General features: G+C 41.5%; 1 protein-coding gene across 1 annotated transcript in view; it reads right to left on the bottom strand.

Annotated features, from left to right (window-relative positions):
- LOC119917305 (adhesion G protein-coupled receptor A3) overlaps nucleotides 1–13,106 on the bottom strand; it is a 170,752-nt gene that overhangs the window by 106,583 nt on the left and 51,063 nt on the right. Inside the window, 7 exon segments of the mRNA XM_038737568.1 lie at nucleotides 1,401–1,634; nucleotides 1,981–2,142; nucleotides 3,665–3,780; nucleotides 3,783–3,813; nucleotides 4,263–4,414; nucleotides 4,417–4,457; nucleotides 7,583–7,747. Coding sequence (XP_038593496.1) covers nucleotides 1,401–1,634; nucleotides 1,981–2,142; nucleotides 3,665–3,780; nucleotides 3,783–3,813; nucleotides 4,263–4,414; nucleotides 4,417–4,457; nucleotides 7,583–7,747 — 901 coding nt within the window.

The raw sequence follows: 13,106 nt of genomic DNA, 5'->3' as shown, positions 1-13,106 counted from the left end.
AGTGTTCCCTTTATTTTTTGAGCAGTGTATAACCTAATATAGCAAAGGTGCTTTGAACTTGCTGCCAGAACTCCAAAGACACAGGCATTTGTGTGACTTCAGTTGGAGAAAGGAAGCCAGGTCACCACATCCTCCCATATTTACAGCTTGCGAAAAGCCAAATCCATCATCAGTGTAATGTTACAAGTATGCTACACAGTGCCAGGACATGGAATGCGCTCAACAAACCAGCTTTAGCACAGAGAAATACATGGATTGTAGAAACCTGACAAAATTATGAAGTGCAGGCATGGAGATGTGTTCTCAGTATTAACCAAAATAAATACTTTCTCCAATTAGCCTCCTAATTCCATCTGGAAATCAACAAGCAAATTTCTGGAGTGGCCTCTAGAACGACAGTATTGTCCCATCCATGATACAGATGACTGGGCTCAGCTTTCAGAAATGCATACATAGATAAATGCACGCATTCTACACACAGCCTGGAGCTAGAATTAAGTGGTGTAATTGCTGACAAAACCACAGAGACTTGACACCATCTCACCAGAGAAGAAGAAGATGAGGGAAATGAAATAAGCACACCGACTGAAAAAACAAAAGATAGCGCACACCCGCAGACGGTCTCCGGCTGATACACACTAACACGCACAGGATACACTCACATGCACACTGATGAATTCATTGGTGGACTGAATAGCTAGAGCGCGCAAACTGTTCAAATGTTGCAGAACTATGCCACTTCAGTGCCAGATGAATGTTTTGCCTGTCGTCTGCAGATGCAGGGTGCCCCTCATCTGTTGACGTGGTATTTGTCATTTGGGACAGCCACAACTGGAGCCATGGTGGGGCCATAGCTGATTTAAAGTGACAGGGACGCAAGGCCATCTTATTCATCACAGGGGAGTGGCCCGCATTCACTGACTCCCAAATTACCGTCCTATTTGCAGGCCCTGCCCCCACTACAACCCCACCTATCACCAGCTGATCTATGGTGTGCCAACAAACACAAACTAGGTGTCATCTTGTTGGGACAAATAGGCAACAACAGACTTAAGGGCAGGTGGTAATCCTTCTCCCATGCTTCAACTGTGTGGTGTTGGAGAATTCATTTTATTGTGCCCACGAGCTGCTGTACAAGCTGTTCTCTCTTTCTCATATTTTATTTGCCTCTCAGTTGCTTTCTTTCTCCGCTGTTAGAACATCTTCTCTCCTTCTTCTCTCTCTCCTGCACTTGAACACGGTGTCAAGAAATACAAAAGTGTGCGGCTTTTGGGAGCGAGAACGAGAAACACTCAACGAACGTTGTATTCTGACCTCAGGCTGGATTCGTTGGAGGTGAGCAAAAGAGCGGAATAGCATATTTTAGAAAGTTTTGCACCATTTATTAAATTGCACCTTACCTTGCTGAGCTGACTGCCCGGTGAGCCGCTGTTGTTGACAGTGTGGCATTTGATGTTGAGCAACGATTCTCCCACGGCATCATGCTCTCTGCTCGTGTCCTTGTCAGTGTGGGAGTGGCTGTCAGGGAGCGGCGAGGTGGCAGACGAGGGGGGGCGTTGAAGTGCCGTGCAGGAGAGACCGAAAAAGTTAGACGGCCGGATCAGAAAGGCCTCCAGGGCTATGTTAGCAGATACCTAGGGGGGGGCAACACAAAAATTAGGAGTGGGGGAGTGAGAGAGAAGGGTTGGAGGGTGGGAGAAGGAGGGAGGGCAGAGATTTTTATATTAGTCATTTAGCAGATGCTTTTATCCCAAGTGACAGCAGAGAGGGAAAACAATAGACGGAAGCGAGAAGAAACAAAAGGAAGCAATTTATCTTTCGCTTGCCTTATTCTAGCTATCTGCTAGAGAGAGATTAACTTCTCATTATTTTAGGCTGCAAGAAAAAAAAGGTAAAGCTATGGGACATTTAGTCAGATAATCAACCTTTGCCCTGACAGAGTGTGGTCGTGAGTGTCGGTGTTACTGTTTCCAGTCATACCTTAGAAATGACCTGATTGTCTCTGGTCAGCGCCAGGTCAGCAATGCGCTCCACACACTGGACGATCCGAGTGCACGCTCTGGCCTCATTCTGTGCCATCCACAGGATATGCTCCTCCACAAGCATCATGTTGCTGGCTATGTCTGATATGTAGTCCCCAAGCTGCGGGAACACAAGCAGACATGTATCCGTGCACACAATTACGGAGATTGTACGTATAAAAAGCTGACACGTCTACACACACACACACACACACACACACAGCAAGAGGCAGACTCATCATACACATCAATCATATCCACAACAACAGGCACATTTATAATCTCCAGTCAGAAGTGTGAGGGAGGCAATGGTGGCTTCATTCATTATAGGAAGATTTAATTTAGATTAGCAGCTCCAATGGGGCATAATCGCTTCCTTGGGATGGAAGTTCCCTATTTACTTACTGTACTTTTCATTGTTGCTTCATTTGACTGTTCTTTATTGGATGAATGAGGGTAGTCTCATCAGCAATGTTTTAGGAATGATAAACCTCTAAGTATCTCCTAATATCTGCTCCCGAGTGACCTGTGATGAGTAATTGGACAAGTGGGAGCAAATATTGATTCTTTTCACTGACTATGCTCTGCACCCTTCCCTTCGCACAACCTGACCTTCAGCGTGACGTAAAGCCCTCCGATTGCCTCTGGCCACAGACAGAAGAGAAGTTCACTTAAAGTAAAACATGGCTTTCCCAAGAAGAGATGCATCTTCATAACCATAATTGTCATTCAGGTCCAACGCCGCCACGGGCAAGAGGAACGCGTATGAGGTGAAAAGTTAAGCTGTCTGGAATCGATTGAAGGATTGAAACCAGAACAGCATGTTGCCATGTCTTTTTAAGCAGCCCCTGTTGTCTCTCGCTGACATCCACGTCCAAGTGTCGTAATCTGTTTGCTCAATTCTGGCCCTTGAGACACTGTTGTTACCTCTAGATGAGCTAGTGTTTTTCCTGATTAACCTCATCCTAGCTACAATGACAAATTGTTGCTTTCAGAGAAGCAAATGCATGAAAATTGAATAGGAGTAACAGCTAGCAATAACAGTAAAGAAGTTCCCCATAAATTGCACATTACAAATTTGTGTAGTTCCTTCATAATGTGAGGGGGGGGCGTGGAGGGAGAGAATTTGCAACAATTTGCGTAACTCCTACCGCTTCTCAGAAACATACCTCACACTCGATCCACAGACACATATTTTTAGATTAAGTGTGACTTACACTCTCCGAGGATATCAATATCTCCGATCGAGAATAAATGTCCAAAAATCCGCTTAAAGATCATCCAATTAAGACGTTACGTACTTCAGAATCATGAAGTTTTCAATTTATCTTCAGTATCAAAGTAATTCAGTGATAGCTCTGTACATCCGCGGGCACAATACAAACAGGAACTGCTAATAGCTAATTCGACATACGTTTAATGGTGGCAATTTGGCACAATGTAAACAAACTAAAAAATAGGGCTCAAGTTGTTGCCAACGTGGAATGCTGGAGGACACAATTGTCCCAATTTTGTCTCTGCCCCACAGTGTGAGACTATGAAAACCTCAAAGGAAATAGTTTTTGTTTTTTTTTGTCATGCCTGGAATTTAAGCTTAGATCACATGAAATAAACTGTCTGCGTGTATCTTTGTTCACTCTTACATCTCTACGCTTTTCCACCAGCCTTGTCAGTCTCTCCACCAGGTGTGTGACAAAGATGACATCCATGACATCTGTGAAGTGTGCCGCCCTGCTGGTGATGGCCACTAACTGTTGGCTAGAGGCTGAGCATTTGTGGTATTAATAGTTATCTGGAATAAAAAGGAAATTATACAGCAATGTTCAGAGGGGATGAACACACAGTACATCTTCACAATTCAACCCGACATGAAACATGAAACAGCTTTGAAAACATATAATAGATAATGCATCACAGTTGTGCTATTTCATGCTATGCATGAAGTTCTGTGAACTTGATTACTTAATCCCTTGGGTAATGTAAGATTCAACAGCTTGTCGTCAGTTTCTATTATGTATATAAAGGATTTACATGTACAGATCTGCAAACACCTGCAGGCTACAGATGAATCAGAGGAGATGTTAGTTTCTGGGAATATGACATTAATAAATCTTGCAGCTAAACTGTAGATTGGCAAATATATAAAAGTCAACATTGTGAACATCCTACTAAACTTGACAAATCAAAGAGAATGAAAAAATAGTCAGAATCCCAGCACAAGGTCATCGTACGTATGGATACCTGTGTGAGGTCATGCAGCTCGCGGGTCAGTTCACTGGCATACGGGCACTGAGTGTAGTCCTCTTCGGCCCACCGTCCAACACGGTCACAGCTCCGCCACGCCTTCTTCTCCCTCTGTATGGAGTGGGGGGCAGAGCCAAAGGTGGCAGGACACAGGGCAGGAAGGCCAGGATGCCAGCTAAAGTCTTTGGCCACCTACCACATAAGACATCTCCAAATTATCATGAATGAAATATGTTTTATAATCTACACTTACTGCACCACACCACAATTTCATACTCCCCATACTTATATTTGATTTAAAGCTGGTTCTAATTATGTTTGCAGAAGACTGCCAGATATCCATACTTGATTGTGAAACAATGTGTTATCTCTAGGAACTTTATTCCAAACTTTACTTACTAACTGTAACAATCAACTTTGTTGTCGTTCCACTTTGTGTACAGTGTAACTAAAGATGCCCCACCAATTTTACACATCACGTTTAGGTAACTTGTCAGGGGCACTTAACAGCCAGGGAAGGTCTAACAAATTGAATCATGGAAAATGAAGGATTTGTTGTTTTGGAGCTTAACCCATATTAGGGCCTAAAAGTGAGCATTTCTCTGCCTCTGCTGTTCTGTTGACCAATCATCAGTCTTTCCCAAGTCCCACAACTTTATGAAAGCGCAATACTAAACTGCTGGAGCACTCCTTTAATGTAGGAAAGTGAAAATGCAAAAGGATGTATATATGCGGAAGGACCCTGTTCCTGCCTGCTCCTTCCTAAAGGGGAAAATCAGCCTAAAAGAGTAATTACAAGTGTTGTTCGTATGGCCATGCAAAGTTCAGTGAAGTCTCCTCTGAAGCAAGAAATTACTTTCTCAATAATGTCATCAAGAGCCAATTCCTGGAGCTGCTCTACTGACCAACCTGTGATAGGGGCCAGGGTGATTTTATGAGGAAATGGAAAATTTTCATTTTCTGGGTAATGCCTGTTAGTGTTTCAATAAAATAAAGCTCATTTGAGTGTTAAAAGTCAGCCAAACATTCATAGTCCACTACATTAGCCTCCATTTCCCAGATCATAAAAGAACTCCAGGTTTTCTCTCTTGGCGGTGCTGCAGATTAAAGGTCTTATTTTTGTGCTTCTGCAGCTTTAGGAGGGAGTTGTTTGTGATCACACATATTGATCAAATGGTCTACAATCTGAAGGGAAACAGGCGTCTTGTGTTTTTCTCCTTAAGGTCACATCAAAATCCAACTGCAGAAAAGTAGCTGAAGTAATGCTTAATGTGGCAACACTTTTTGACTTCATTTAAATGAAAATAAAGGAGCGCCGCACTCAGGAGGCTGGTAATCTGTTCTCAGTGTAGAGACCTGCCATCCCACTGGTCTCTACCCCATGCTATTTTTTTCCCTCTCTCTCCATCCACGTTGTCGCAGCAGCGGCAGCAGCAGCAGCTACTTAGTAATAAATGGCGTTAATTTCGCCCCCAACCAAAAAGGGGGCTCATTTTCCAGCCCATTACTCCAATGCCCCCGGCAGAAACAAAGCCTCTGTGCTGGCTGCACTGGAAGTGGGCTGTAAAGTACAGCGGCTACAAAGGATCATACACGACAACAGCACACCCACGGGGGAGGAGAGGTGGAGGATGTGAGTGTGCGTGTACAACTACAAGGTTTAAAGGTGGTCATAAGTAGTGGAGAACAGCAGGAAGGAGGATAGATGGAGGGCTAGGAGTGTTTTTGTGGTGTTGTGTTCCTCTTTTTATGTGAAACCTCAGTCATTTTTTACAGTCTTGCTATAAAGCTGGACCACATTGAGCCGTAATGATTGTGGGGGTTTTCATATCACATATCCAATTATTAATGAAATATATGAAAGGCTTTACTGTACATACTCAATTCTGGTCTTTGACAGTTAATGAGCCGCATCAAGGGGCAAGGCAGACCAGGTGTGGCAGATTTCAGGTGGAACAAAAACCAGCACGACACCAGCAAGAACCAGACTTAAGTACCTTAACTGCACTGTACATGGAGAGATAATAGCAGAGATTACAGCAAGGCAGGAATTCAATGGAAGTCATGAGGAGTGTTGGGCAGTAGCGTTACTGTAATAATATTACTTATCCTAGTAACTAAGTAGTGTAACTAATTACTTTTCTAAAACTGTAATATTATTACTAGTTACTAAGGCAAGTAACGCTACGTTACTCGTTACTGAATGCACCATCATTGACGTAAATCCACGACTGTGCGACGGCTCAGCGGGACGGGACTTTGTTGTTCATGTCTGCTGAGAGCCAAAACTAAAGGAAGAAAGGAGAACAAGGGAGAGAGGTGTTCTTTCCACGGCTGCAAGTAGCTGCTGCCATTATTGTGTCACAGTCTAAGATGCAAAGAACAGTGTCATCTAGTGTAAACTCGATGTTTAAAAGTCAGGATTTACTTGCTTTATTTTTATTTTTTTAGCCGGTGGCTAAACGTTAGGCCTAGGCTATATGCTCTGTAAAAACCACACTCCTTGCTGCTGTTGTGAATATGATGTTAGTTAAAAAGTCGAGGGAGACTACTTTGTTTGGGGGTGAAGGGGGTAGTAGGGAAAGCAGTTTTTCCCATAATTACCCTATAATTGGGATAATTATCAACACGGACCGCCACATACTGATTTTCCAAATTTTTATTAGGCATATTTAAAATCATTTTTGATTAAGGAGCTGTATTGAGGAGCATCTATTCGTGTAGCACCTCCTGGCTCGCTGCCTCTTTCTCTCTCTCTCGTGAACACCGCTGCACAAACCTGTCCAACGTTAGAATAACCCCCTCCCCCCCAACCCCAGCCCCGCTGTCATTCTTTGGGAAACACTGGAAAGTAATATAGTAACGTAACTAGTCACTTTTATCACCAAGTAATAAGTAAAGTAATAATATTACTTTTTAAAGGAGTAATAAGTAACTAGTAATATATTACAATTTCTGAGTAACTTGCCCAACACTGGTCATGAGGGCCATGCTGCCATGCCTCCTCAGTTTGGCCTTATGCCGCTCAAAGAATCATGAGCCCTGTGGCCAGAGTGGTCTTGATGCCCCCATCTGATTTCGCTGTTTCCTCCTCAGCCTCTTTCCTCTCAATATGGTTTTTAGACACAGGGTCTTTTGTTGACATTCTGAATTATTTTTGGGCAACATCAAGTAAAACGCTAGGCACATAACCAGTGGTGAAAATGAACAATATATTATGCCAATTCAAATATACTACAGACAATATTGTTACAAGACCATTTGAACCCACATGGTCAAGCGGCCGTACAGTACGTGACCACTGAGAAGTGACTCACCTGAACTCCCCCTTGTTATTGGTGACTCTGTCAGAGGGGCAGTATGGTGCTGACGTCTCCAGAACAACTATCTCCATTTGCTGAGAAGTGTTGCCACGGGAACTGCTCACCAGGCACTCCCAGATGCCAGCGATGCCCACGTCAATGTTGGAGAGGATGACCTCGCTGGAGGAGGAGAACAGAAGCGTAAAACTGTAGGTGTTTGGAAATATTTGTTTGTCATCGTCTTCTAATGAGATTCAAATGTCCTTAAAAGGTTCGTATAAGGTGTTGGATTAGGATTTAGTCTTGGGTTTAGGATTAATGTAGACTGGGGATTTCTTTTGTGTTAGGACTTGAATTTAGGGTGGTTTGTATTTGTGTTTTGTGGATTAGGTTAAGGATTAAAGTTAATCATTCGGTGAGGAGGGTTAAGGTTAGGGCAACATCTTAATAGAATCTGTCGTCAGTGGAAGCACCTCAGCGCGATGGAGTACAAAATCGTATGTGCATGTGTGTAAATCAAGTTCATTCAAGAGACCCTTGTGCATGTATGTGTATGCAGTGGTTTAAAATGTTGGCCGTGACTTAAGATGATCATTACTCATTCTTATCTTTCCTACTTTGTCACAGTGATTTCTATCTCAATAGAAAATGCCTGATTAAACAAAGGATGGTGAAACAGTGACAACGAGCCAATGCAGGCCATTTGCCAAGGCGACTAATCTTGAGGATTTTACTCCTTATGAAAAAAGGAGAAAAGCCGGCGGAGATTGCTAAGCAACGAACACTATCACCATGGAAATACAACCTCCTTGAGATATGCCAACTGTTTAATTTCCAAATACAATCCAGATGTAGTTAAATATACACTTTGTTTGTACTTAAAGAGCTAATGCCTTTTTGTGATTTAATTAAGCTGTGTGTTCATAATACAAGTCACAGAATATCCACACAATACTGTATAAAGTTTTTAAATGCGACTTAGGAAACAATGTTTCACAAACGGGAATGTGTGACAGTTGACATTAATAATTATAAGTGACAGGCTTGACAAGAAACTGAAATCTTTCAGAGTAAAGATGATTAGCCGCTGAGCGGCTCTGATGAGGAGGAGCTGAAATCCCAGAAAACATTTCTCAAAGGGTGTGAGAGAAATATTTATTCAGAATCATTAAATGCCCTCATTTCATCTGCTTCTCTCTCTCTTCTTCTCCCTTTTCTGTCTCAATATGCTTACTACAAGTACAGCCATTTTAGGCCTAAGCCTGTCCCAACATGCACCAGGCAAAAGTCTGGAGAACACCGTAGCCCATCACAGGACTAACACAAAGATAAACACATTACGGGTGCACAATATATTGACTCAATACCGTTATCAAAATATCATGTTGCCCAATAACATATCGAAAATGTCGCAGAAAGTTTGCAATTTTACATTTATTTTGGGAAGAGATGAGTCCGTTGGCTGTGTGGCTAAGTTATGTTCGATTTAGACCCCTCTTGAAATTTTATTGGCCAGTTGCCCTGTCACATGCAAGTGTGAGCGCACAGGTCCACTACACGAGCATTACCCTATGGAGCATACCACGTGATGTGTGTGCATACTTCAACAGTGTGTGAGTGAAGAGAAAGAGAAATGAAAAATATCTACTAAGTAAGGAGATGAGTGTTTTTTACGTATGTTTAAGAATATCAAAATTAATATCGTTATTGCAATATTCATGATCAATATTGCAATATCCTATTTAGTCAATATTGCCCTAAAATACATTCACCAGGGCTCAACGTTTTTGGGTTTGAAACTTACTGGCCCCAAGATAATTTTTCCTGTCCCTCCCTCCAAAAGTTGTAATTTATCAGCCATTAAAAAAAAAACCTAAACAGAGCAGCGGATACGAGTCGCTTCTATCGTGATTGACAGGTTGCCATGGTAGCGACTTGTCAATCACAAGGTAGTTCCGCCCAAAAGCATATGCCACTTTATCGTCTATTTTCCTCTAAAGAGGACCATAAATTACTAAATGAACATCATGCTGTGTTGAAGAAGACTTGAAACAAGCGACTGTGACTGTAAACTCGTCAGGAAAGTGTTTACTTACGTAATAATTCAGGTGAGTAAGGTCATTTTACAATTATTTCTAATAAAACCGGACTTCTTTTTGCAACCAGCGGACTCGTCCAGATTAGACAACGTTGCGCACCAAGTGCTGCAAAACAACTGCAGGATGTTGATAATGTGAATATTGTTTTTTATGTATTTTTTTTATACTAATGGTTTTGCACTGGCTGGTTCAGAAGTCAGAAGTGAAGTAACGTTAAAACATTAAATAAGTCAATGCTGACATTTGGTTTCACACGAGACACGGGCCCCAGTCTCCTGGCTGAAAGTCCTGTGTTTGTTTGACCTATCTGTCTATATAGGTATAGCCCAGTTGAGGTGTTACCTATTCAACCTTGAACTGCATGTCAAGGTGGACAGAGGACTAGTGATAGTGAGAGACAGCCAGCCTGAGGAATAAGACTGACTCGAAACACAATATGAATTGCATTCTGGTCTATTGAGTGCTAAAATTGGCATTCTTGCCTTCTCTACCATGAATTTCTCCCTGTATGACCTTTGGTCATCAGTCCAAAATAGTGCATTTAGACAGAGGGCTTTGCTCTGATTCTGATGAACATGACATGACCTTCAGTGTTTTAGATAGCAGAAAACTCAGTTTGATCAAACTTCTCTGTAGTTATGTTGCATTATCTTGATGTAATGTCATTGCATGCATTTGACAAGCTATCGAAGACAATAACACAACAAAGAGTTAGATAAGTTATTACAATTTATCCTGTGGGGAACATGAATTTCTGAACCAAACAAAGTGGCAGACTGACCAAACAAACGAGTGGCATTGTCAAACTGCTAACTTAGCAAAAAATTTGAATATACTGTTATTAGCATTGCCATGTAAAGTTATGATCCTTATAGGATTGAGTGAAATAACTAACTGTAGTTAAGTAATCACTGAATTCCCTAAATTACATTTTAAATGCCTATGCCTTAATCATACACTACTAAATATTTAAAGTCTGATATATGTTCAATAAATTTGAAAGTTAAATATAACCCTTCATGAAGTCTGTCAGTCAAATGCTTTCAGTCCTAACTAAGCTCTAGCGTTTAGAATCCACTAGAGAGGTAACGTGTGTATAACTAATAACTGCCACATTAAATCACATTGTTCTCTGGTGTGAACTTGTCTCCACTGCTGTTTGTTTTGCAAGAGAAAACAAACGCAAATCAGAGAGTGCTGTTAACATTCCCTGTGCTGAATGGACCCCATGACTTTGCTCCAATGACTTTCTGTGGGCGAGTTATGAATATGAATAAAATAAGTCCTGATTTCATCTTCTGTGTTCCACTAAAGCTCTCTTTTCTGATTGCTTTTCTAAAAGGCCCTAAATCAGATTTGAACGCTTGACTGAGATGATGACATTCTGGGATAGAGAACAAGTGTGTATGTCTGTGCGTGTGTGTTACTGCCTGTGAATACATGTGAGGGATTTTGCATGTGCGTAAGTACATTTTCAGTTTTCTGAAAAGCACTTCAGGACATTTTTTAGGTAGTTCAGAAGAGTTTTCGCACCAATCATTTAAAAATTTGGACAGGAGCTTCTCAAAGTACTGTCATTGAGATATATTTTATCCAAACCTTCCTGTAAGTCGAGTCACTGTCCAACACTGTGATGATGTCTCTATATATAATTTACTCAAATATTTAGTTTCAGGAGAAATTTTGAATGGTAACCCTAGCCTTTACCTCTCCTTCACATGCTTATTGTGTCTCATACTCTTTCAGTCACTCACTCTCTCTCTCTCGGTCTCTTTCTCCACCTCCCTCTTTAAAACAACATCCTCCCTCTTCCACAAGGTGCAAGTTGAGTGTAATGTGTGGATGGGCTTTAAACTGAAACCCTTTGGGCTCACTCCAACTGTTAGCCTGTCTCTACAGTGCAACAGTTATATAATAAACCACATACGTTGTCTGAAAACCTGATCTAAACAGATAATATACAGTGGATAATATACTGGGAGGTAAAGTAGAAGACCAATATGTTAGTCACAGGGCCCACAGTAATTCTGAGAATGTTACCAAAAATGTTACAAATACTATAAAAAGCCAGAATTTTGTACTATGCTTCATGATTAAACAACACAGATTTTGTGGTATTTGAGAATTCAAGACCTTCCTCTATAGACTCCACTAGACTGAAAAAAGGAGAAAATAATTTGTACAGGACTACTAGTGGAAATCTGTTTTCACCAAATATGTGTGGGCATAGTCAGTATTTTGTTTTGACTAAATAGAGCTATAACCCCAACCAAGAATTACCAGAATAAAGAACCCTGTCTGATTTCCTTTATCTGCATGTGGCTTCTATACACTAGAATCACATGGGTAAATTCACATTGCTCACATCAAGCGCCTTGTATTTATGTAAAGCAACTTTGCCTGGCACTATGTAGAACTGAAGATTTCAATCGAACAGCCAAATGCTTTACGGCATCAACAAAACACTTCAGCAAGCAAGCTATGAGAAGAAGCAAAAAGTATGTAATGATTAATGTAAGTTCTTTGGAAGGAGTTAGCTCAGTATTCTCAGATTAGATATCAGGGAAGAGGTTGTGAAAAGTCCAAAGAAGAAGTTGCAGGAAGCGAGGAAGCGATAAAGAGAGAGTGACAAGCAAGTGACTGGACAAGAGCAAATTTCAGACTAGCTGTTACTCATTGGTGTGAATTGAAAGAGCTGAAGGGATGCAGGACAGCCCGAGGTGGCATTCTTGCTATTGGACTAGTAAGTAATAACCTGTTGTTGATGTTTGGCTGTATTAGCAAAGACGATGACTCTTGCAAAATCAGCCAGAGGTTTCACAAAGTTTTAGCTGCTAGCTATAAATCTCAAGTTGATGTTAGCAAACTTACTAGATACTCAGACATACGTAACTGCTGTCTAGCTTTGTTGGCTAGCTTGCCACCTAAGCTTCAAACAACGTTATGCTGCTGCTGGTGAAGAGACGCCTAGCTGGCATTCTCTCAGTGTACACAGTTGGACTAGTAAGTATTATTCCCTTGTGTTGTCACACTTGCTTGATGTTTGGCTGTGTTAGCAAAATTCGCGACTTGCTAGTTTTTGATGATAATGTAATCGTAACAAATGCATGCGTACAGCTTCTTTACGACATTAGTGAGTTACGGTCGGGGTGCCAAACAGCACCAAAAAAAACACATCTTACATGATGTGGCGTTTTCTTGTGAAGAAGGACAAGTTGTGTCATTGTGCGTTTGTGTGTCTGTATGTGTGTGTGTGTACATGTGTGTGCGCATAAGCCTGTTAAAGAATGTAGTTGTTAGTGAGAGTGGGGCACCACGACTGTAACAGGCAGGCAAGAACCCCAGTAGCCAATAGGGGTGGGAGAAAGAAAAAGAATAAATAAAATCAAAAAAAAACAAAGACTCCCAGATGCACCGTGATGCAAACGCAGAAGACCCCG

Source organism: Micropterus salmoides, unplaced genomic scaffold, assembly GCF_014851395.1.
Source record: "Micropterus salmoides isolate LMB-PRFRI ecotype aquatic unplaced genomic scaffold, ASM1485139v1 Ms_hic_scaffold_22, whole genome shotgun sequence".
NCBI classification, from domain to species: Eukaryota; Metazoa; Chordata; class Actinopteri; order Centrarchiformes; family Centrarchidae; genus Micropterus; species Micropterus salmoides.
The sequence above is the reverse complement of the archived record's forward strand: the minus strand, read 5'-3'. Positions and strand labels throughout refer to the sequence as shown.